At 42.4% G+C, this 24,019-nt stretch overlaps 3 protein-coding genes across 10 annotated transcripts in view; 1 reads left to right on the top strand and 2 right to left on the bottom strand.

Annotated features, from left to right (window-relative positions):
- Nucleotides 1-470: 470 nt before the first annotated feature.
- c1qbp (complement component 1, q subcomponent binding protein) lies at nt 471-5,811 on the bottom strand. The gene is made up of 6 exons (XM_034890068.1): nt 5,412-5,811; nt 4,046-4,196; nt 2,779-2,869; nt 2,525-2,620; nt 2,289-2,414; nt 471-1,042 (listed from the first exon to the last, which is right to left on the bottom strand). The coding sequence occupies exons 1-6, from the start codon at nt 5,662-5,664 to the stop codon at nt 893-895; spliced, it is 867 nt and encodes a 288-aa protein (XP_034745959.1). The 5' UTR covers nt 5,665-5,811; the 3' UTR covers nt 471-892.
- A 1,691-nt stretch (nt 5,812-7,502) lies between these two features.
- dhx33 (DEAH (Asp-Glu-Ala-His) box polypeptide 33) lies at nt 7,503-15,036 on the bottom strand. Its single transcript, XM_034890067.1, has 12 exons — nt 14,687-15,036; nt 13,632-13,792; nt 12,969-13,196; nt 12,602-12,772; nt 11,798-11,983; nt 11,102-11,213; nt 10,678-10,837; nt 10,038-10,126; nt 9,837-9,964; nt 9,519-9,722; nt 9,350-9,436; nt 7,503-9,111 (listed from the first exon to the last, which is right to left on the bottom strand). Exons 1-12 carry the CDS (start codon nt 14,895-14,897, stop codon nt 8,803-8,805), a joined length of 2,046 nt encoding a protein of 681 aa, XP_034745958.1. The 5' UTR covers nt 14,898-15,036; the 3' UTR covers nt 7,503-8,802.
- Nucleotides 15,037-20,742: 5,706 nt separating this feature from the next.
- The window catches only part of p2rx1 (purinergic receptor P2X, ligand-gated ion channel, 1), a 39,515-nt gene continuing 36,238 nt past the window's right edge, over nt 20,743-24,019 (top strand). For 3 of the 8 annotated variants that reach the window (XR_004659067.1, XR_004659068.1, XM_034890053.1), the window contains exon 1: nt 20,743-21,113. Coding sequence is in view for 2 of the 8 variants with exons in the window: in XM_034890053.1 (XP_034745944.1) it covers nt 20,977-21,113 (137 nt within the window). In the remaining 6 variants the exon portion in view is untranslated. The remainder of the gene's footprint in view (nt 21,114-24,019) is intronic. The other 5 variants (XR_004659066.1, XR_004659065.1, XR_004659070.1 and 2 more) reach the window with 3 other exon arrangements.

Raw genomic sequence — 24,019 nt, 5'->3', positions numbered from 1 at the left:
GGTCTATATAAAAGAGACTTCAGATACAGTATTAGGAGACCACTAAGGTCTATATAAAAGAGACTTCAGATACAGTATCAGGGGACCACTAATGGGACCTTTAATCATTAAGAAATATTCCGCATTTTTTCAATCCTTAGTTCAATTTAGTCCTGAAACGCAGAAGTCAAAACTGTTAGTCTCAAATTAGCCTAAATCCATGAAGGGTTTAGAGTATTTTGCTGTGTTCTAAGAAGTGCAATCACAACTGTTGTAACTGACTGATATATACTTGGCATAAAGAAGTACATACCATATGTGATATAATATGAAACAGTTTTATTGAACACTGATCTTTCATTCTCTCTGTAGACATCCACATGTATGCCATTCAAATGTAGACTTCAGATACTCTGGTCTGACAGAGTCCGATCACTGGGAGTCTACATCACCTCCCTTGCTAAAACAGTGAGGACTGGTTGTGTAAACCCTTTCCAGCTCACATCTTGATAAGGTGTCCATTTATCGGCTTTAGGATAGCTGGACATTCTGACTGGATCATATCATACCACTGCAGAGGAAACAGGACCTCAACAATTAGGAGACAATTCTTCTGATGGTGGTTTCTGCACAGTCATGACCTTCATTATTAGATTTAAACTAGATAATTTAAGTTACAGGAAAATAAAGTCACATTTTAATAAAGAAGACATTTGCAGCCAAGTACTAGTAGTGGGACAAGAGCTCACTGTCACAGACACGTGAGTACTTGTCAGTCTCTTTAGAGTGCTGAAAGGTATGAATTTAAATCAATCAGTGCTCCATCATTCACTTTCATCTTATTGCAATGCCATACCACCACCTTTGCCAGGATGTATATAGAAGAAAAGTGAAATTTAGCTTGAATCTAACATTAGTTACATTTGATGAAGCCTTGAAGGTCTTCCAGGAACTTGATGTACTCTTGATGCTCGACGGCGGTGCTCAGCTCAGTCAGCTCATCAGCGAAGGTGTTGTCGATCCCCCGGTCAGCCAGGAAGTCCATCAGGTGGTCATACAGAGCCTGAGAAACCACAGCAACCAAGTTGGCATCCGTTAAAGGAGAATTCTGGTCGATTTCAACGCGTAGCTGTTGTTTTATTTTTTATTTGTTGTGCTGGCAGTAGTGAGACAAATGAAAGCGGTCGGTGCTGCCTACACCGAATTATCCTCTGGCTGGAGTTAGCACCCAACAGGCTCTAACAGGGCAAGTTTTAAACATGTTTTTAGCCTCTAAACATGCTCGAAATGTCATTAGTGGTGCCTAACCATGTGCTTGTGCATGTTTAGAGACTAAAAACATGATTAATATTTGCTCAAACATCACTTCAAATATCTCTCCGAACCCGGCCTGGTGGGTCCTGTCGGGCTCGGTTCGGGTCTCCATCCTCTCTTGGGCAGCCCTACTTAGGATTCCACCAGCCGAGACGTAGCGCGTCCCGGGCGCAGCTCTCCACTCAAATTACGTGCTGGGTCTATTTTTGACAGAGCCGCGGGGTATTGCACAGGCCGGCCAGGAAGTGGAAGGGCAAAAGCATCCAATCAATTTTCAAAAGAAACCCTGTGTGCAGACTCCCACTAAATGTAACAACTAAAACACAGCCACAACCCTTTGGTAAGGGTCATTCAAAACTGGAGGAAATGGAAAAACCCATTCAATTATGTTATGGTAGAAGCACAAACATTCAGGAGGAGTAAACACACAATAAACCTGCAAGTAACCTGTGGTATGGTGAACAATGGAACAAAACCACAGGGCAGCCGGAACGCAGCGCATCTGTGGCGGTGGAATCCAGGCAGTTATAACAACTACAGGAGCCTTTCTCTTTTGGTGGACATAGATCAACAGTTTCATAGGATAAAAGGGCATTTTACAGTAGCCTTAGCTGAGCTGGCGTGCAAAAATGTGGCGTCATGAGAGATGCTATCAATGCTTCGATCTGATTGGAGGACATACTTGGTGTGATCGAGCCTTTCATTCACCATAAAAGAACTGATGAAGGGAAGTTTACCAGCGTTCAGGCTTCCTGTTTCCAGTCTGTTGCGCGCTGCTGAAAAAATTAGAGTGGTGCGCGACCTCTCGACAAAAAACCAACTCTTACATCGCAGCTCATTTTAGACACTTTAACATGGAAAAACATAGGGTCCAGATCGATCACTATCGAAGGTCCCCTTTAAGTTATTAATCTGTGTTATTAAAGTGTGTTGTTATCCCATATGTTAAGCACTGTGCGTCTATATCAATAGAGACACACTGTCTCAACTCTTACCCAGTCCAGAGAGTCTGTGTTGAGTGTGTAGCTGGTCTCCTTCCACTCGGAGTCTCCCTCAGGCTGGAAACTGACCTCACGAATGGCAAATATGTCGCTTTCCTCTTCTCCTTCACCATGGCTCATCTAGAAAATGTCACAAATCCAGCTTTTCTATTAAACTGTCAGAGTGTAAGGTCAGAGAGATGCAGCTGCTGTCAATGTTTTACGGCTCTTCAGTTAATGTCTGTGCTCACCTCGTCTTCAGGAAAATGGCAGTCAAACACCAAGGAATGTTTGGCACCCTGTTTTGTTACATCAACAACAAAGTTGGGTGTCGACACAATATCTGCCTGTAAAGAGAACCCAAGTTATAATTATTACCATGTTTACATTTGAATTTCCACAGCTTTAAATCAGTCATTTTGTGTTTTTAAGACAATTGTCCAGGGCAATGCAGTCATGACTGCTCACATTTCACAGACATCTTTTAAAACCACAAACAACTCACCTCTTCTTCGGCTGACTTCTGCTGTCCCTGTTCTGCCTCTTCCTCAAAGTTGGGAGGAATGCTGTTATTGACGTTGAATGTGACCGTGATTCTGTAAGAAGAGTGCAGAACATCTGTATCAGTGTCTCTGGGTCCCAAACAGCAGCGTCGGAGGATGGCCGCCTACCAAGAGCCAGGGTCAGTCCGAGGTCTCTGCGTGTCAAAATGGAGTTTTTCCTCACCACTGTGGCACCAGATGGGCAGCGGTGGCCTAAAGGTTAAAGAGGTGAGCTTATGACCGGGAGGTCAGCTGTTCAAACCCACACCGACAGGATAGAATCTGGGTGGGGAAGTTGGCCCTCCCTCATCACCAACACTGGGGGGCTCACAGTTTGATACGTTAAATTGTTTTGCTGTGTAATTGCAATTTATTAAGAATGTTTGCAGTTGACATAGTTCAACCCCTTAATTTGATTGGACAGCATGTGTATTAGAAGGTCAGGAGCCAATCAGCTACCTGCTCAGTGGCATCAGATCAGACTGTGGTTGTACTGGGCAGCGTCCACAATGTGGAACTGTGTGAATGTGACAGGTTGTCGTTGCAAATGACAATTTGTTCTCAATCAACTTACCTGGAGAAATAAAAGCTTTCATTTAAAAAAAAAAAAAAAATAAAAAAAAATAAAAGCTTGCTCTTGGGGAAATGTTTGGGTCTTTGTAAGTTATAGTGTTGTCCAGACCTACATCTATAAAGTGTCCTGAGATATCTCCTGTTGGGATTTGACACTATACATCACATGGAATTGAACAAGAGCTCATTAGTGTCCCTCATCATGTTTCCTCGGATCAAGGAGGCTCCTAAATCATGGTTGCAGCTGTCGCCATAGCCCCGCTACACGTTCTGCGATACCATGTTACATCCTGCTACGATCTGCCGTGCCCTGTGATGCCACAAACTACTATTTTTTGGGACTGGTACTGGCCCTATTCATTCTAACCTTAACCGGTCGTCAGACACCGCCTACCAAGAGCCTGGGTCTGGGTCTGTCCCAGGTTTCTGCCTAAAAGGAAGTTTTTCCTCGCCACTGTCGCACTGTTGCTTGCTCTAGAGGGAACTACTAGAAGTGTTGGGTCCTTGTAAATTCTGGAGTGTGGTCTAGACCTACTTTATCTGTAAAGTGTCTCAAGATACCTCTTGCTATGAATTGATACTATAAATAGAATTGAATAGAACAGTGTGTGCATGCGTCAACAAAGACTGGATGATCACCATGTGCGCCAGCCTTACTTTTCTCCAGCAACACTCCTCGTGAGTTTAGCCTCTGTGCCGTTCATCTCCAGTTCCCATCCTCCAGACATCTTAGGAAGAACTTTGCTTTTCTGGATCTTCCTCTCCTCTTTGATTTCATCAGACAGGAAATCACCAAATGCTTTGTCACCTGTTGAAAAAGGTATAACAATCTTATACAATTATGACAAAATGTGTGTAGTGGTCAAATTCTCTCTTATCGTGCAGCGACTGCGATGCAGGTTTCATAGCGTGGCTTTAGCCCGGTTAACTGGTTTCTAATGCCTACAACAAGGCTTGATTGCTGCTCTTGGTTTGACAAGGTCATCCCAAGAGCACTTCTTTCCCTTTGACAACTTCCCTGCATACCTTCACATTGTGATTCCTGATGTTAGCGTGTTCCAGTGTCCCATCATGGGTCGCTACCACACAGTACACACAATGCTACTATACCTTAGGATTCATTCATTTTGGCAATTGTAAATTCAACAGGATATGCACAGGCTGGTCGGATCCTTAATAGTTTTACTCTGTAATCACAGCTGACATAGTTCAACCCCCTAAATTTGATTGGACAGCGTGTGTAATAGAAGGTCAGGAGCCAATAAGATCCAACTTAGAGTTGTATTGTTGCTGTCTTTTCAGGAGGTTATGTAATAGGTATGCTATATTTTTTGTGACTTCATTGTAAATATAGTGTTTTATGCAAACCATTTGATATACCATTTGTGTGTTATATTAGTTTATTATATCGTATGTCTTGTTATATTCTGTTCCTGTAGAAACCATATTCAAGTGTAAAGTGCTTCCGTCCAGAAGTACCAATACACCATAATTATTATAAACTATGACAGCCAGCGACATGTATGAGGAGGTTTCACACACTAACGTTATAGAACACGCTAGTTATGAAAATATGGACGTGCTTCACATCACTTCTCATTCATCTTCCAGCGCATGACCTTCTCACCTCAACCTGAGTACTCGTGCTATTTCACACATGCCACTGACAAGAAGACTTCTTTGAGTTTTTAATGATTCTTTTTTTATTTCCTTTATTGACAGTTCTCGTGTTAACTAGTGTTCTGGAGGTGACAGCTGCACCTAGCTCTCTCTCTCTCTCTCTCTCAAGGTGAATGCTACATTAACTGTTTAAATGAATAGTGTGGTTCGTAAAAGCGCGTGCTGACTTAACCTTTCTGACAGGCTAAAGTGTTGCGTTCAAGGGGTTAAGTAGCTTTAGAAATGAGAAACTCTCGGTTAAATTAGCGCTATTTTGGCGTAATGTCTTCACACAGAGCTACGCGTTTCTCTCATGTTAATATTGTCTGAAACGAGGCGAGCTATAACGTTTTTTCTCCCTTACCTTCCGTGTGCAGTCCTCCACATCCACACGACACCGAGGGATTCAACATTTGTGACCTAAACAGTTTGGGCCTGTATCCTGACGAGGCTCCGTTGTTGTTCAGCATCCAGAGGGAGCGGGTGAAGGGCCGAGTTGTGGCCGAGCTTGGAGAGCGCAGTGTCGGGCAGCCGAGTGGCAGAGCCCTGGCTGTGGACGTGGTGGCTGAAGAAAGGCGAACCGCGGCTCCCACCGCGCGGACGACTGACTTTAGCATGACTGTATGAAAATAGGAAGACGTGTAACGACAAATAAATTAGTTTGACGGAGCACAACAAGCGGCTAACTACCCGTTACTGATGCTTCTGGAAGCTTACAGCAAACACGTGTGGAAGGACACCCTGACCTATCGGAACTATCGAACTCTGACCTTTACACCGGAAATACTGCCTTCAAAACGAAACAAATAAAAAAACGTGTTTTATTTTACGTTTTAATACAGCCACAGCTATTTGAAAAGGTATTATAATGTAATATAATAAAGCAAATGTGATATTTTTCTGAAAGTTACAGCCAGGTGATGATGTCTCAAGCACAACCGATCGCAACCAATGAACAGTCTGTGGTCCCTACAGCGCCCCCTGTGGCTTGATGAAGAAGGTCACGTGGTTAACATCTGTCTCTCCCATGCATGTATTACAACACCTCTCCCCATCATAGAAAGTTGATGCAGCGTCTGTCTACTAGACTAGAGCAGGAGTTTTCAAAGTGGGTTCTGGGTACTCAGATGTCCTTTAGGGGGTTCCAGGGGGTCCCCAGTAAAATACATTATTACTATAATTCCATCCATGAGATGACAGATAATACTTTTTTCTTCTGATAAGCAGCTGTTTTGTACATATTTGGTTGTGTATTTGTTGTTTGTTTTTATATTAATGTTAAATATGTTTGTAGGGTGGGACCAGGATGAGTCAGTGGTTATCACACGCGCACATATACTCTGAGGTTTATGCCTTGATGCAGAGGTCCAGGGTTTGAGTCGGACCTGTTATGACTTCTTGCATGTCTTCCCCCTTTGTCACCTAGCAGTTCTGTCGACTGAACGCAAAAAAGTCCAAAAGTAATTAAAAAATCACTTTGTTTGTGTAGGCACCAAGCGTAACTTACTTTGGTAATAAACCCTTTTATGATTTCTGAATAGATATTGATGATCATGGGTTTCTGTAATAACACATCTAAAAGCAAAAATCCTTTCAGATGGCGGACCCTGGTCTTATTTGTCCCATCAGTTTAGCGGTCCTTCATTTGAGAAGGTTTGGGAGATGACAGGACACAAAAATACAAGTAAGGTCACCATCATTACAACAATAGGCTGTCTCATATACTTTTACACATTTTAGAATGATTTCTAACCCATAAGATCAGCTGTGCCGTTAAATCTAAATCCATGACTTAAAATGAGTGTCTGGCTGCAGGACCTGGGTGTCCTAGAGGAAGGAGTTGCATCATTCAGGATTTTCTCCGGGTAATGATGAGTTGCATCATGTGAAGACGTGAAGACGTGAAGCCCTGGTGCCAGAAGATGGAGCTGTTTTCAAACAGCAACACTTCAAATGTCCTAATAAAACAAATCAGTGAACTAAATGTGTTGTCATCTGATCATATTACAAAGTTGTACATACATGTCAAATGTTCTGTTCAATTCATCAACACACCAAAAAAAAATGAAAATATAATTATGAAAATATAAATATGACTAAATGTCAATGGCTGGAATTAGTAGTGAATTATGTATCTGTAAAACAAATTTTGAGTGTTTTTAGACCTGACATGGTACTCACAGACATGGACCATGGGACCATAACCTTATCAAAGCCAGAGAGTGAAAAATCCCCCCATGCCTCTGAATCTTTACTGACTACATGTAGACTTCTTCTGCTGGACAGTGACTCCATTTTTATTAGAAATTATACCAATAGTTTTTATGTAACAAGTCATATTAAGTATACTTTAAATAAAATCATCAAAGGCGTGCATTTGATCTTACAAACTTTATAACATGCAGATCCTAAGTGGTCTACTTTTCCTTCGTGACAAAAAAAACCACACAACCTTGTTGTAGCATGGTCGGATAATTCTGTACCTCAAATGCATTTGGTGTATATTTAATAGTTACAAATAGTTTATGTACTTTATTCAGGTTACAGTATATAATGTAGAATCCTGAGTCCAGTGTAAAAAAAAGCAGAGAATCCATCCTGTTCCTAAACGGGGTGGGATTTACACACTACAAAGTAAGAAAGACCTGAGGGATCAGATCGTTAGCTAGAATCTCCATGCATTGCATCCATATGTTGTCAGCATACGTCTGTGGTTAGTCTGTGTAGGGGCTGAGTAACATACAACAGCAAAGAGCAGAACCTGGAGAATAAGGCATGCTACTTCTCCTGATGTGCATGTATTGGGGGGGGGAACTGCTGATACAATCATCTTGTACATGTGAGGAAAGGCATGCACAGGCTGACAAGACAAGTGCTGCATTTAGAGGCATTCTAAAAGCCAAGTCATGTCACTGTGACATGTAAAAGCCTCGTATTCTAACTCCAACTTTGGTGATTTCATATTTTCTTGTGTTTACCTAACCTCAGATATGAAAAATCTACCGCCCTTGCATATAAAAAACCCTTTAAGACCACTTTGTTTAAACCCCGGACTACATGATGGGAAAGCTTAAGACAAAATTGCTTTACTTAGCTTCTGAGAAGCCAACATTTCAAAGACTGTTACCTCGTCATTCTTATTCAGAAACACACTGAAAAGACCCCTACCAGTCTACTATAGATTTCTGAATCAGGTCAGGTAGGTGGCGTAACAATAGAGTACAATATCCTGTGAGACTAACATATGAAGAGTAGCATTTCAGCAAGTTTGATATGTTTTTTGTTTTCAGAAATAACAAATATATCAAAATAAAATCATATCAGACGAGGATTATTGAAGAACTGCTCCTGTGAGGTTATCTGTGTTGTTTAAACGCATGCAAATGTTGAAAGAACTGATGCATGACACTTCAAAAAGACTCTTCCAGGTGGCCTAATGGCAAGATGAACTACTACCAGGCAGAAGAAACCCTATTTATAAAATCTGAATTAAAGTCTTACAGGAAGTCAAAGTTGTGAGGCCTCAATATGCATATTTCTGCTGCAGTGACACATGCTAAGTGCTTGTCAACTGGGAGGTAGTGAAGGCCAGACAGGGTTTCTACACAGAAAAGGTTCAGTTGAAACAAAAATCAATAAGTGTCTTTATCCCAAATTCATCTTTGTGAAGAAAGTCCATCTTCCATCTTATTGTCCCTGGGTGATTCTAGGAAGGTGTCCTCACAGAGATGTACTCCAGTCTGTTTCTCTATTGGTTAGCTCTTGGTGGGGTGGAGTTTGCGGCCAAAGTACTCTGGCGCTGCATCCAGCAGCCAGTCGGCATCCACCAAACACAGGTCCCTCATGTAGCAGCGGGAGGTGTGCAGCAGCTCGTTGAACACCACGTATGCGGGCTTTCCCTGGAACAGGACGGAGGAGGGGTGGATGGCCACGGGCTGGTGGGTGTCCAGGGCTAAGTAGCTGCCGTCGGGCTGCAGCTCCGCAGCGTTGACGAACATCCCGTGGGCCAGGCAGCGGCGGACGTTCCCTGTGTCCGCCCCACATGACTCCAGCTTCAAATTCAGCTGGTAAACCGAGAAGCACAACGGGATGTTAGCTGCAGACGTCTATTACACAACCCTAATTATCAAATAATTTCACTGCATGCCGTAAAACATCCTTCTGATGGAATGAGATAATACCATCCATAAAAATGGAAGGTAAATGTGACCGTTAATACTAATACTGATATCAGGTAATATTGCCTAGCCATACACAGAACATTCACATACACAGTATTCCTAAGGATCTTCAGATGTGTACCTTAAGGCAGATTTCTTTGAGTTGCGCCTGGACCTCTTTCACCAGACCCATGTTCCTGCTGTTGACAAAGTTCTCCCGACACCACTCCTTAAAACAGCAGACAGCAACACTGTTTTACTTCTGCTTAGCCGCACACATGTTCTGGCCCTACTCCTCCAGCTCGACTCACCTTATTACCACTGACTTTCTTGAACGCTCTGTAAATGTTGAGCAGCGTCATGTGGTCTCCTTCGCTGGAGGAGAACTTCTTGCGTGCAGCGAGCACCTCGTCCCGCCGGGCAGGGGGGTTAAACAGCACGGTGTCCACTGACAGCAGAGACACAATGCTCAAAATCTCCTCAGCACAGGAGTAGTCGGGGGACAACAGGATGGTCTGCGAGATGGAGAAAACAAGGCAGGGAACTGTTACACTAGGATTCTATCTGGGTTAGGTGTGTGACCAAGAGGCTGTCACATTTTGTCCCCAATGTCCCAGTCCTTTTTTTACCTTGGCATATCGAGGCTCCAGAGGGAAGCTGGCCATCTTCTTCCCCAGAGCAGTGAGTAAAACCTGCCCCTCCTTCCTCTCTACAGCGCCCAGCAGCTCCAAATGCTCCAGAGCTGAGTGAACGGCCTCTGGGATGAACAGAACAGGTTAGTACGAGACAGCAGCCCTCGTGGATGACCGGGGGTGCAGAAGGATTCTTACCTGGAGAAGGCTTGGACATGAAATCAAAATTCATCACATCTGGAATCCCCAGGGCCATGAGCTGAAGCATCACACTGGCTAGGTTACACCTGCGCACACACACACACACACACACACACCTAAATAAATCATCATTTTGGAGAGACTCAGATCGTTGCAGAGCGGCCCATTCTGAGCTGTATTTATGAAGGTAAATATGGAGCAAAATGTGAGAGCATGTAGAATACAATGTAAGAACTTGCAAAACAAAAAATGTGAAGTCACACAAAGAAAAAAAACAAGAGCTTGTAAAAAAAATCTGAACTTGTAAATTGAAATTTGCACTTGTAGAAAATATTCACAAATGTGTAGATTGATATTTGCATGAACAGTATTTAGAAGCGGGCGGCCTGCAAGTTAGCTAACGCTAGCTTCCATGCTACATAAATAAGCCATGCTACCATTCTTCCATTGTATATAAATTGCAAATTTCATTTTTGCAATAGCACATTTTGTTTTTACTGGTGCACATTTTAACATACAAGTTCAGATTTTTTGTTCTGCAAGTTCTCAGATCGTATTATCCAAGCTCTCACCTTTTGCACCATATTTCCCTTCCTATGTCTTAACCGTATGAAAAACAGAAGGTGTCCTACAGTACCTCTGGATCTCAGGCACAGTCATAGGGATGAGGTTGTCGAACTCCGGCTCTGTGTAGAGGCGATAGCACGAGCCGGACTCCTCCCTGCCAGCCCGACCTGCTCGCTGCCACGCCTGGGCTTTAGAAACCCGCTGCACTGCCAGCACCTCCAGCCCGCTGTCTGACAGTCACACAGTCACACATGTACCAACAAGTAATAAGATCAGAGCTAAATAACCAAACCCACAAAAACACAACATGCTGTAAAAGTACTGTATGTACAGAAACATTATCAGCAAAATGTACAGAAATGGGCCCTGCCACACACATTTCATGACTTTGTGGTAATGTCTGAAGTCCTACAATGGACTCTGTATGGACTCCATGCTGCAATAAGAATGCTGTGTTAGAGGTCATACTGTGTGTGAAGACACAATCATCTAACCTGGGTTGAAACGCTTGGCCTTCACCATCCCCGTGTCTATGACGAACTTGATCCCAGAGATAGTAACCGACGTCTCGGCGATGTTGGTTGAGAGGATGACCTTCCTGCTTCCCTGAAGGAGGAGGAAAAGAGAACATTCACTATGAGGTATACAATAATAGAGGATTAGACTACAATACATACAGTTGACAAAAAAGGCACCGTGATGTGGCCAATGATGTTGGTCAAGACCACACCCCCAGCCTGAACCTTGCCCCCCCCCCCCCCCCCCCCCCTTCCTCAAAAGCTACAGACTCAGAAACGGCACATACTAAGGAAAGCTCAATGTGGAACTGGCTCTAGTGGCTGGAATCCTGCACCAAGGCTGAATTTTGGGAAAGAGACTTCAGATACAGTATTAGGGGACCACTAAGGTCTATATAAAGAGACTTCAGATACAGTATTAGGGACCAGTAAGGTCTATATAAAAGTATCCAAAGAGCACCATGTCATGGGTACCTTTAAGCAGTAAAGCTAAAACATGTCTGGAATGGTCATGTCTTTAACAAAGTTGAGAACAGTAGTGCACAGACTTCAAATACTCTGTCTGAAAACTATGTGACTACATTTCTTTATTTATTTTTATTTAATTTTTAATTTAGTCTCTCTGTGTACACTACTCTGGTTCTGCTGCATACTGCATACTGTTGCCTTTACCTTGGGCGCTGGCTGGAAAACCCTGAGCTGCTGCGTTGGGGGCAGCGATGCGTACAAAGGGATGACTACCATGGGACCACAGCCGTCGGGCAGATGCTTGGCGATGTCCCGGCACGTCCTCGCCAGAGCCTCGATCTCCTCCTGACCCGTCATGAAGACTAAGATATCATGGGACGGAGGGGCTTCCTGTGTGCAAACAACCAAACCGTGTTCTGTTCCTGTGTACAGGAGGATCATCATCACAGTATATGAACATGCACCCAGGGAGGCTGTTACCAACAGGTCTGTGTTAAATAATCAGAGACTTGGACTCAAATTACTGTTTTGACGACTTGTAGTTCTATATCCACGATGTTCCACTTCCAAAATTCCACCAGATTTCACTCTTTTTTGTTACCTTCTGCTTTCTTTGTGTTATAATTCTAACCTAATAAGTTCCATCCCGAGGCTTTTTTTCAGCGGTACCGTGGCTCTGTCTGGTGCTTAGCTCCACCCATGACTTGACTCCCAAAATATAACTCAAGACTTGCTTGGGACTTGGACCGAATGACTTGAGACTAACTTGGGACTTGAGCAAAGATGACTTGGTCGCAACACTGACAATAATGCCAAATAAAGATAATCTCTTTTGGCTTTGATTCAAATTAAAAATACACCTGATTACACATGAGTGATTAAGTAAGAAAAATAGCTAGGGCCCCTTGTACTCAACTGCAATAAAAACACATTACAGTAGAGGAACTCAGACTTCACTAAACCAGTACAACTGCTAAGACTTTTCTCTCTCCAACGATTGAAGTGTACCTGATGGATCTGGAAGATGGAGACCAGTGCAGCCTGCAGGTAGTCTGACTGGGGCTGCTTGGTGTAGTAGATCTGAATGGGATGCTGCCTGCCCTCCAGGTACAGTACAGGTGACTTGTTAAAGTACTCCGAGAACAAATCCACATCCATCGTGGCTGACATCACTATGACCTGTGGCAGGTTACACGTAACAAGGAAGCGTCGGTTTGGGTGAATAGACGGAGATGTTTCAACACATCAACACAGCAGAGGCAGAAAATCTGCATCTAGAAATTAATCATAGAAGCTTTTTTTATCTCATGAGCCCATGCAGTGAAGGGAAAAGCCCATTGTAAAATATCTCAGTGAAGAGAAATGGAACTCCCACCTTCAGGGGAATCTTATTAAGTTCTCTGCGCCTGCGTTGAGCGGTCTTAACCACGCCAAACAGCACGTCAGTGTGCACGGTGCGCTCGTGAGCTTCGTCCAGGACCACCACGGTGTAGCGCAGCAGCAGGGGGTCTCCGATGGCCTCCCGCAGAAGCATGCCGTCTGTCATGAACTTCAGCTTGGTCTCAGAGGAGGTGACATCCTCAAAGCGCACTGTGTAACCCACCTGAAAAAGAATGTTGATTCACCATAAACATGAAGTCCTGATACTTCTATATCTAGTAGGGGTGGGGGATAACTGATTCAAATTTGAATCATAATTTTTCTTTGCAACAATTTTCTTTAAATGGTTATTATCCCTAGAATGAATATATATGTGTGTTTGGGTGTGTTTGTGTGTGTGTGTGTGTGTATGGTGTGGCAGTAGCTCAGTCCAGACCAAAGTACGGAGTGTGGGCTGGTAGCAGGAGAGATGCCACTTCCCCTCCTGGGCACTGCCGGGGGTTCTTGAGCAAGGCATCGTACCACCCCCCCACCCCCATCTGGGGACCCTCAAAATAATCCCAATGAGATATTTTCCTCATATCGTGCAACCCTAACTGAAGCTTATATCTTATAGCAGACTAAGCAGAGATGAGGGGAACCGGTCTGTGGTGCGTACCAGCTTGCCGAGCGGAGTCCTCTTCTCCTCTGCCACCCGTCCTGCCAGCGAGACAGCAGCAACTCGCCGGGGCTGAGTGATGGCAATGATGCCTGCTCGTCCTATGCCGGCCTCATACAGATACTGGGGGATCTGGGTGGTCTTCCCAGAGCCAGTCTCCCCTGATGTATGAGAGACAATGGGTCAAGTTAGACATAAATGTGGAAAGCAGATGTGACATTCACTGAGCATGATGTTCACCTACATGTGACTCAGTTGGGGAAATAATTCAAGCCAGAACAATCATTTAAATAGGCTTTAATGCTGTGAATCTGTTGAAAACTAATAACTTAAAACATAGCTGTATTGATATATCAATATCATGATATGAGACTAGATATCGTCATAGATTCTGGATATCGTATAATAGCATAAGTGGTGTCTTTTCCTGGTTTTAAAGGCAGCATTACAGTAAATATAAATATTACCAGACTGTTGTAACTATTATTTGACTTTACCCACTTAGTCATTATATCCACATTACTGATGATTATTTATAGTCAACACTGCAATATCGTTGATGTGTGGTCAAAAATATCGTGATATTTAATTTTTTTGGAATATAATGCCTTTATTGTCATTATACACAAGTGCAGTATCTGTGCAATGAGATTGAAGCAACCCCTTTACAGTGTCAACACAAAATATAAAAATTGAAATATAAAAACATAAAGTATAGGTAGTGCAGAGAAAAGAGAGGGGGGGACCTGGTGCACAGTCCTGAGTCCTGAGAGCAACTACATACATATATTAAATAGTTTTGTATACACATATCGCCCAGCCTATACTGTAATATTACACAGCTGACAACATCCTTCTATTTCAAAGTGGATGTTCATTTTAATTGAGTGGTTTTCTTTTCTTTTTTTAGTCTTCAATATTCCCGAGTACAAATCTTATAAGCATACAACATTCTCATCTCACACTGCTCCAACTTGAATAGTCAGCATTACAGAGAGATGGGAGCAGCTGCTAGCGTTGTAGCCGCTTTAGCTGCGCGGAGCCCGGGACGTTACCTATGAGGATGGCGTTGTGAAGCTGTCTCAGCTGGTTGAGGAGCTGGGGTTTCGCCTGGTAGATCGGGAGCTGTTTCCTCTGGACCTCTATCGGGGTGCTCCCATGTCCCTTTCTCGGCAGCAGCATTCCAGGTTTATTCTTATGTTGACGGAAGAAAACTGACCCCGGCTTGAATCTTTTAGCCGGAGGAGGGTCGGGCTCGTTGGGCATGGTCTAGTTAAAGTGACTCGTTTTTTCCTGAGATTTTTTTTAATGCCAAAAACAAACAAAAAAAGTATTTTTCACTGATAGACAAACAAGCGTCACTGCGGATGTTTTGCTGTCTCTGCAAAAATGTCCCCACGTGGTTTAATTCGGCGCAGATGTTTGACGTCACAGAATGGGTGTTACACATCCATTCTGTCTACGGTAAACATCATGGACAGTTAAAGAAATGGACTACCGTATTCCGTTGTTCTGGAGAAGCTCTTTCCCGGTGATGCTGAGCGTTACTGCGCAGCCTCCAACTGAGCTTGACCACGTGAATGTGACGTGAGCAACCTGTCTGAAAGCTGTAAGTCTTCTGGTAGCTGTGGAAAAGAAATCTCAATCATTCCCAATCAGCATAGACAGAGAGGTAGGTATATGTTAGGAGATAACATAGGCACAGGCTAGTTACTGCTAACTAACATGCAAGTTAACATTAACATAGGCCCAGGCTAATTACTGCTAACTAACATGCAAGTTAACATTAACATTGGCCCAGGCTAATTACTGCTAACTAACATGCTAGTTAACATTAACATAGGCCCAGGCTAATTACTGCTAACTAACATGCTAGTTAACATTAACATAGGCCCAGGCTAATTACTGCTAACTAACATGCTAGTTAACATTAACATAGGCCCAGGCTAATTACTGCTAACTAACATGCTAGTTAACATTAACATAGGCCCAGGCTAATTACTGCTAACTAACATGCTAGTTAACATTAACATAGGCCCAGGCTAATTACTGCTAACTAACATGCTAGTTAACATTAACATAGGCACAGGCTACTGACTGCTAACTGCTTACGCTTAAAGAGGAGAGGCTAACCCCCTCGGTAAAGGACTGTCCGGTTAAATCATACACATGCCTCATGTACACATCCATGTGGACACAAGCTTATTGGTGTGTCATGGTGTTCAAACAACACCCTTTGATTGCAATGTTATTACTATTTCCGAAATATTAGTCATCTGTCTAAACTATCTCTATTTCAGATGGAAAGGAAAGATGCCTAAAGAAAAACTAATTAGAAAAAGAACTAAAGGGAAATGCAATGTTTTCACATGTTTGCATTTACTGTGTCATAATTAACTAAATTAACAGAATAATAAAGAAGGTCCATGCTACATTCAATCAAGATAAAATCACAACACTGAAAGGTGCATGGCATTTCAGCATCGTCCAGCAGAGGACAGCATGGACCTGCCAGGAGATCTCTGCATGCAAGGAGCGAAGCTCGGCTTGCAAAGTGATTTTGGGTGAAGTCTCTTATTTTAGACCTTAATGGTCCCCTAATACTGTATCTGAAGTTTCTTTTAAAGAGACCTTAGTGGTCCCCTAATACTGTATCTGAAGTCTCTTTATATAGACCTTAGTGGTCCCCTAATACTGTATCTGAAGTCTCTTTTATATAGACCTTAGTGGTCCCCTAATACTGTATCTGAAGTTTCTTTTAAAGAGACCTTAGTGGTCCCCTAATACTGTATCTGAAGTCTCTTTATATAGACCTTAGTGGTCCATTAATACTGTATCTGAAGTCTCTTTATATAGACCTTAGTGGTCCCTAATACTGTATCTGAAGTCTCTTTCCCAAAATTCAACCTTGGTGCATAATTCCAGCCACTAGATCCAGTCCCACAATGAGATTTCCTTAGTATGGGCCATTTCTGAGTCTGTAGCTTTTGAGGAGGGGGGGGGGGGGGGGTCAAGGTGGAGGCTGGGGGTGTGGCCTTGACCAACTGCCAACTTATGACCTCATAAGGGGAAAGATTCCAGATCGGCCCATCTGAGCTTTCATTTTCTCAGTTGCAGAGCAGGATACTCAGGGCTCGGTTTACACCTATCACCATTTCATTTCTGAATGTTCATGCCATGGGACCTTTAAGGCACAGCCACTGATTTTCAAGCAGCTCTTTGTACTGCCGTATATGCAAATGAACGGTGCCAGTGCCCAGAGGTCCCTTTTTACCCGCCGGGACATCTTTGCTGGATGATTCAAAGCAGCCAGTTGGAAATCAGCGACTTTCACTCTTTAGCGCCTAGCTTAGCACAGCACCATTAAAACCATACATGACACTGACTCCACCAGCCTCCACATCCTCATCAGCTCCGCCCTCTTGCCTAAATATGATCACTTTTAGCTCCAAATAGCCAATATGGCCAGAGCCAAAATGCCAACTCCTGGCTTTAAAACGACACCCCACAAACCAATGTGAGTGATGTCACTGGTCACTTTATTTTTACAGTGTATGGTCCATACTAACAATCATAACAGAACCAATGTTGAAACCAATTTACGTTAACACGCTATTATTGCCTAACTTTGACAGCCCTAAGGAACACACCCACTTTTAAAAACTTGGATGTCAACAGCTTTTTGGATTTTGTGCAAATAACGAAACACCGCTCATTTGGTAGAGGAGCTGTCCATATGTAGAGGTTTACACCTCAACGCAGAGGCCCCGGGTTCCAGCTGTCCTGTCAAAATAAAGGCCACCAACATGGTGACTTTACCTCACAATGAGACAGAATGTAAATCAGCTTTGGGAGCCAGTTGCAGATTGTCTGTCTGGGATTCTGTTTATTGTTTGTATCTGATTCTGAAAAGTCTTTTCATGCTGGATTCACTCTGCTACACTACTAGGCATGGTAGTGGACCTTAATCTGCCTCGAGGATACCTCAGACATTCATCAAATGAATACACATTATTAAATTCGCACTACAGGATTCCCCTAAAAATCAATACACTATCATTTTTGAGTTATTTGCCAGACCTACTGTTAATCAATTCCATGCAATATATTCACTTCAACATATAATAACAACATGAGATAGCCATTTTCAACAATAATTAAATGTTTGGAACTGGAAAACAGATCCATCAGTCAAGGTCACTGTGTTAGCGTTGTGAATCTGTTAAATGCCATTCTGTAAAATACTGAACCAAGCCTCTCTCATCTTTATCTACCTTGAACCAATCCTACCTTCCTCTGGTGACCCTTTCTTAGATCTGCTCTCACGTCAGCGATTTGAATGGAGCAATCGCTAGAAAATACTTATTCCTGTGTGTCTCAATAAACCTTCAGAACATTGTGAACTGAACCCTGCTCTGTGTCACTTTGTTCTCCGAGATGTCATAACTGCTTTCAGAATCAACTCACAGAGGTAAAGCCAGTAGATTATGGGATACGAACCACAAAAGAACGCGGGATCGGATTGTTTCATAAAATCAAGATATTACAGAGACAAGAACAAGAGAGTTCAGAAATATATCAGAATATTTATAAACTCAAGTGAGATTATTTCAAGTCTCAAGAATGTGTCATAGTAAGGAATTATTGGCTAATGGTGTTAGATTTAAAAGCTGTTATTTAAGTAAAGTTGGTATAATATCCTAAAGGTATTTGATCTCTACAGAAAAGAATGAAGTGAAATATACTGTATGTTCTGTTTTGGTCAGTGTGTCCACTGTTCTGATTGTAAGCAATAGCATTTACATCCAAAACCATTGGGAACAGAGTGTCCTCAAATAGCTTAGTATAGACATTCCCTCTATAATAGAACCCGACCGATATGTCAGCAGGCCGATATTATCGGCCAATATCAGGCATTTCCCCAACTATCGGTATCGGCATTTAAAATGATAACTGATGTTAGGGAAATCTGTTCATGTTTTGTTACAAGTTTCTAGATTATTTTTTTTATTAATATAGTATAGTGGCCGATATAACAGAATATTGGATTTTTAAATAACCAAATGTTCGGTCGGGCTCTACTCTGTAAGGGTCCAGGCCGTATAACTCACACCAACAGCGCATCACACAACCACTAACAGTTTTGGAATGTTGCATTAGTCAAATTTAAGGAAACAGTTGAAGCACCAACAAGTGGCAACAGGTTATTTAGCAACACACAGGAAATTATGCAACTAATTCTTTGGAAACGTGCATGATTTAATGTCAGAGGAATTGTGTATCACTAGAGTAGGAATGTGATGGGCTATTGTTGCCCGGGAACAAGCCCACCTGCCCTGATTGGCTGAGCTGCCCCTCTGGAGAAAGAGTCTAAATAAACTTTTCTTTCTTTTTATCATTTTGTTGTTGTTGTTGTTGTTGCTGTTGTGGCTGCATGAATACCATTAGCCCATCATTAGTAAAGTTGAATCAAATGAAATCTCTGTATCATACAATTTAGTTTCACTTTTGTTTTCTTTCTTTATTTTGGCACTATGTGTGTGTATAGTCATGAAATTTAGCCAAAGCATATATATATATATATGCTTTTATGTAATGTTTATGGAATTTCACTCAGTGCTTAAAGCCCACGTGTCAAACTCAAGGCCCGCGGCCCACATCCGGCCCCTTGCAAATTTTGATCCGGGCCGCATATGAACTTAGGTTCACAATGCATTTTATCAGAATCAGAATCAGAAATACTTTATCCTACCTAGGACAAACCAAAAAGATGGGAAACTGTTTTCAAACTGCAATTACACGACATTCAAAGCAGCGTTTGTCTGATTGGAGACTCTGGGACTCAGAAATCCCACCCAACCAGCGAGTTTGTGTATTCAGGCCTGTGAAGGAGGCTGCTGGGAGTTGGCTGTTCGCTGGCCTGCTTTTAAAATGTTATCAAAATGCATTCATTTGTTGATGGCTGAGGAACTTTTTTGCTGACTTTTCTTCAGGCTTTATGTGGACCGAACTCTATATGAGAAGGTAATACGAGACAGTCAAGGATATTTTACTTTTTAATTGAATAAAAGCATGTCAATAAACATATATGTCTGGCTGAGGTGATTCTCATCTTCCAGTGTGGTCACACCCCTGGCTTAAAGCATTTATGTTATATTTACATGATTTAACTGAAGTGCTTAAAGCAGAAATGATCGCTAACTGGAAATTTAATTGCAGTTTGTGCAAATTGGAACAAATTGCATTGTCCCTTTAAAGTCAATAGGGTTATGTATTGAGGTTGTCATACAGCCCTCTATTTTTTGCAATCCATGCAAAACCTTTACAATCCGGCCAAATCCTTACAATCCTACCAAATTCTAAGCATGGTCATTTTGTGGCAATTTCCAATTGATATTCATTTGGAATAGGCTTTAACTAGATTTAGATTTGGGTTTTAAACATGATTCCAAAGTAAGATGTTCCATTTGCTAATCTGTGGAGATTAGAAAGCACCATGAGTGCAAGTACGAAAAACATTTTACACATTTTATGTAATATTAGGAAATAAGGAAACCTTTTATGTAATATTCTTAATGTTTAAATGTATTCATGCTGAAAATGGAATTTTTTAATGAATGTGCAGTTGCCTCTTGCTTTCCTCTAAGAATAAAGATTAGAAATGCAAAGTATATGAAAGGAGAGAAAGTGGATTTCTAAGAGGTGTGAAAACCCAAAGTGTTTCCCACAGGGAGGGAAGATAAAACATAAGAGGGCTTAATGTCTAAAAAATGGTGACACAAGAGTAGGAAAATAAACTGAACTGTGGCGTTCAAACTGTGTGTTTGTGCTGAGCTTAAGGAAGGACGGCAGGAAGGAAGAGAGTGTCAGTGGAAATGATAAGGTTTGATTGCACAGAGGAGGAGGTCCAGTGCATGTGTGGCAGCTGTTGAGTTGTTTGCAACTGAGTCAAGAGTGAGTTCCTACACGGGCTTTACACAAATGGTGAGTGCTGCATAAAACATCTGGAAGATAAAGCAAAAAGGAAGAGACATGCCATGAAATGCCAGGAGAAGCTGTGAATGGGAAGAAGTGACAGAGTGAGCCTGTGCAGAGAGAGACAGAGAGAGAGAGAGAGAGAGAGAGAGAGAGAGAGAGAGAGAGAGAGAGAACAGTGGGAGGGAGAAAGTCCTCCACTCCAGGACTTCTGATGAAGCGCGTCACTTAGTCTATCAGAGGAAGCAGAAGACTTTGGTCCCCAGTGAGAAACAAGAGGCAGATGTGAAAGTGGACTGTTTGTATGCAAGAGGGGTGAAAAGAGAGAGCCCCCCCCCCCTCCTCTCTGAGGGTCAGCTGATGAAAGAAGATGTCGAGCCAAATCAGCAATGCCCTCTCCGACTTCTTCTTTGAGTACGAGACCCCGCGCCAGGTGCTGGTGAGGAACAGGAGGGTGGGAGTGGTGTGCCGCCTGATCCAGCTGGGGGTCCTGGCTTACATCATCGGGTAAGACGCACACACACGTTCATCTATTGCTTCTAATTTAGAATAGAGTTTATTGCCAGGTAATTAACACCTACACAGATTTTGCTTCTGTGGTTGGTGCATACATAAACAGACAAACATTAAATAAGCAATAAATACAGAAACCAATATATACAAAATAACTGTTTAACACAAGAGAAAAATCTTTATAAATGTTTGCTGTTACAACAGTCATAGGTTGATACATATTCAGAGTCCTTTGGTCATTATTAAAATACAAAATGTTTTTCATTATAATTGTAGATATTGATTATATGAGACATACCTCAAGTATGCCATATTCACATGCCTGTCCTATAACTTAAGATCAATTTTTTCAGTGTACATGATATGTATAAACCAAACACATTTTACAGTATGTCATTCAACATGTAAAGATAACAGTCGGCTCAACAGTTGAGTGAGTGGAGTTTTGTAAGTTATTAAAGCTCTTTTCATGGATTTGGTAGTAGGTTGAGTAGTGACACAGGCATTAAAATTTGAAAAAGGAATCATGTGGTGATAAAATTGTTCAAAGAACATCACGTATAAAGGAAGACATGTTATTTGACTTCTGGAGGGTGCCACCAATGGTCCATACAGATACATGCTGTGAGTGGCCAGGTAGTGTTGACACAGTAAATAGGCCCTGCAAATAAAATGTGAGCCGTGGCTGACAGAGTGATGGCAGAAGAGACAAGGGCATGAGATCTCTTCATCTGCCCTTCTTAAGTAGAGACAAAGAAAACACAGCCTACTTGTTCACTTACACGTACTGTCTCCATGCGCCTGCTTTGACAAGTTGGAGTCCTTTCCCTGGAAGTTATTTTGTGGAATGTGGAAGAACGTTGTTTTGGTTTGGCATTCTTCACTGACCGGTTGTGTTTGTGCATGTTCGTGCATGTCTGCGTTCATGTCTGAGTTTGTGATTGCATCTCTGTGTCCCTGCACCCCCAATCAGCAGGAGCTGAGTGTACACCGATGCATATGCTAACACATACACTGTAACAATCAACTGCTGCCCACTTCACCGCCAAACGCCACAGACACAGTTACCTTCCACTGGTGACGTTGATGAGAATGACTTCTCTTGCTAATGGAAAGGTAATTAAATAAAAAATAAAAAAAGTCAAATGGCAAGCTGATTGAAACCAACGGTTCATAAAGGAATTGCCAGAACTTCTTCCACAGCGCTGTGGGGGAGGGTCTGGCTAGTCCACCCTGCATTCCGGGATGGGAGAAAAAACAGTTCTTTGGTTAATTGGCTATTCTTCTAAACAATCCCAAACGGTGGGTGGTGCTAAACGCCGGACGGAGCCACGGTGCCTCTGCCAAATAGCCTCGGAAAGGAACTTGTTTTGTCCGTGTGTACGTCTACGTTAGGTTGTTTTAGTCTTGTGAGAGAAAACTCCACTTGAACAGATAGTCTAGCTAGCTGTCTGGAGTTACCCTGCAGAGATCTGAGGACCAGGTAACCATAGTCCTCAGATTGGACAGATAGTCTAGCTAGCTGTACAATCTAGTGGTCCCCTAATACTGTATCTGAAGTCTCTTTTATATAGACCTTAGTGGTCCCTAATACTGTATCTGAAGTCTCTTTATATAGACCTTAGTGGTCCCCTAGTACTGTATCTGTACTGTTTCATTTTCTTCAAGGCAGAGCAGGGCACGCAGGGTTTGATTTACCCCCATCACCATTTCTAGCCACTGGGGGGCCAGAGGGAACGGGCTATGAGAGCCATGTGGAAGCAATCCTAGACCACTCTTTGATCATTGAATATTGAGTACAGCCCTTTTAACCTAAATGTGACTGTGAAACGTGGTACTATTTTCCACTGTGCGCTAATATAAAGGGATCAGCCACGTGTCAATCAAAGGTTTTGTCTGGTTTGCTGTTCTGGCTCCTTGAGCGCGACAGGGCTTCTCCTGTCACCTGCCTTTTGAAGCCATGAGGCCTCATTTAGGCCGGGCGGTGATAGGCATGAAATGGGTTGTGATTGTATTCTCCTCTGCAGGCTGACAGCTCAGAGCAGAACTCAGCCGGCATCTTTCAGGCACTAGCAAGGAACCGGTGAACCACTTCTCTTGTCAGGAATCTTTCATTTCATGTTAACCTTAGACTTGCCGCAAATAGATTTAGTATTCTCGCTTTTTCTTTTATATCAGCAAAAAAGAAGGCATTTATTGTTAATTGTTCATTGTTGATACACTTCTTCTACGAGGATTAGAGCCTTTGTGAAAAATTGTATTTGAGTTCTGAGTTTAAACTCTGATTTCCATTCTAATTCAATTTTATTTTTGTTTTTGCATGCAGACAACTGGACATTTTAAGGTTTTGGTTTCCTCGTCTTAGGGTTAAGATTAATTGGGGCTGTACTTGTACCTCTCCCCCCCTTGTGTGTGTGTGTGTGTGTGTGTGTATGCAAGTATGCTTGTCAGTTTTGTTCATATTTTTGGTGTTGATTTTTATATATTTGTTCCATAGGTTGACCAAAAAAATCATTAAAAACAAAACTAAACAAATTATTCTAATTTTAAACTCCGGACTTCAATCCATTTTCCACATGTGGCTCTAATCCTCTTCAACTCCATTCTCACATTCTCATGGATGAAACTGAATGCATCCTCGGCCAGCTGCAGTTTGGGAGACACTTACCAGGCAGATAAAAAAAAAAAAAACAACGACTAATTAGAACATTAGCACCAGCAAACCCTAATTTATTCTCATCTGGTCACGTCTGGCTTGACAACAAAGCCAATCTTTTGTTTGTATTTCACAGTGATTAGCTGAAGCTTGGCCTTTTTGTTTCCATTCTAATTTGTCTTCATGTTAGGAACATTAATCTCATCGCCACAATATGGTGGGGAGAAAAGACCCCCCCCCCCCC

The sequence above is a fragment of the Etheostoma cragini genome, chromosome 13 (genome assembly GCF_013103735.1).
Source record: "Etheostoma cragini isolate CJK2018 chromosome 13, CSU_Ecrag_1.0, whole genome shotgun sequence".
Taxonomy (NCBI): Eukaryota; Metazoa; Chordata; class Actinopteri; order Perciformes; family Percidae; genus Etheostoma; species Etheostoma cragini.
This window is presented reverse-complemented; position numbering and strand designations above follow the sequence as displayed.

Coding starts and splice junctions, on each gene's coding strand:
- c1qbp (XM_034890068.1), bottom strand. CDS start 5,664: ATGCTAAAGTCAGTCGTCCGCGCGGTGGGAGCCGCGGTTCGCCTTTCT. Junction 4,197..5,411: donor TGGAGGACTGCACACGGAAG/GTAAGGGAGAAA, acceptor CTTTTTCAACAG/GTGACAAAGCATTTGGTGAT. Junction 1,043..2,288: donor ACACAGACTCTCTGGACTGG/GTAAGAGTTGAG, acceptor GTGGTTTCTCAG/GCTCTGTATGACCACCTGAT.
- dhx33 (XM_034890067.1), bottom strand. CDS start 14,897: ATGCCCAACGAGCCCGACCCTCCTCCGGCTAAAAGATTCAAGCCGGGG. Junction 9,965..10,037: donor CATGTCCAAGCCTTCTCCAG/GTAAGAATCCTT, acceptor TGTTCATCCCAG/AGGCCGTTCACTCAGCTCTG. Junction 9,723..9,836: donor TGGAGCCTCGATATGCCAAG/GTAAAAAAAGGA, acceptor TCCATCTCGCAG/ACCATCCTGTTGTCCCCCGA.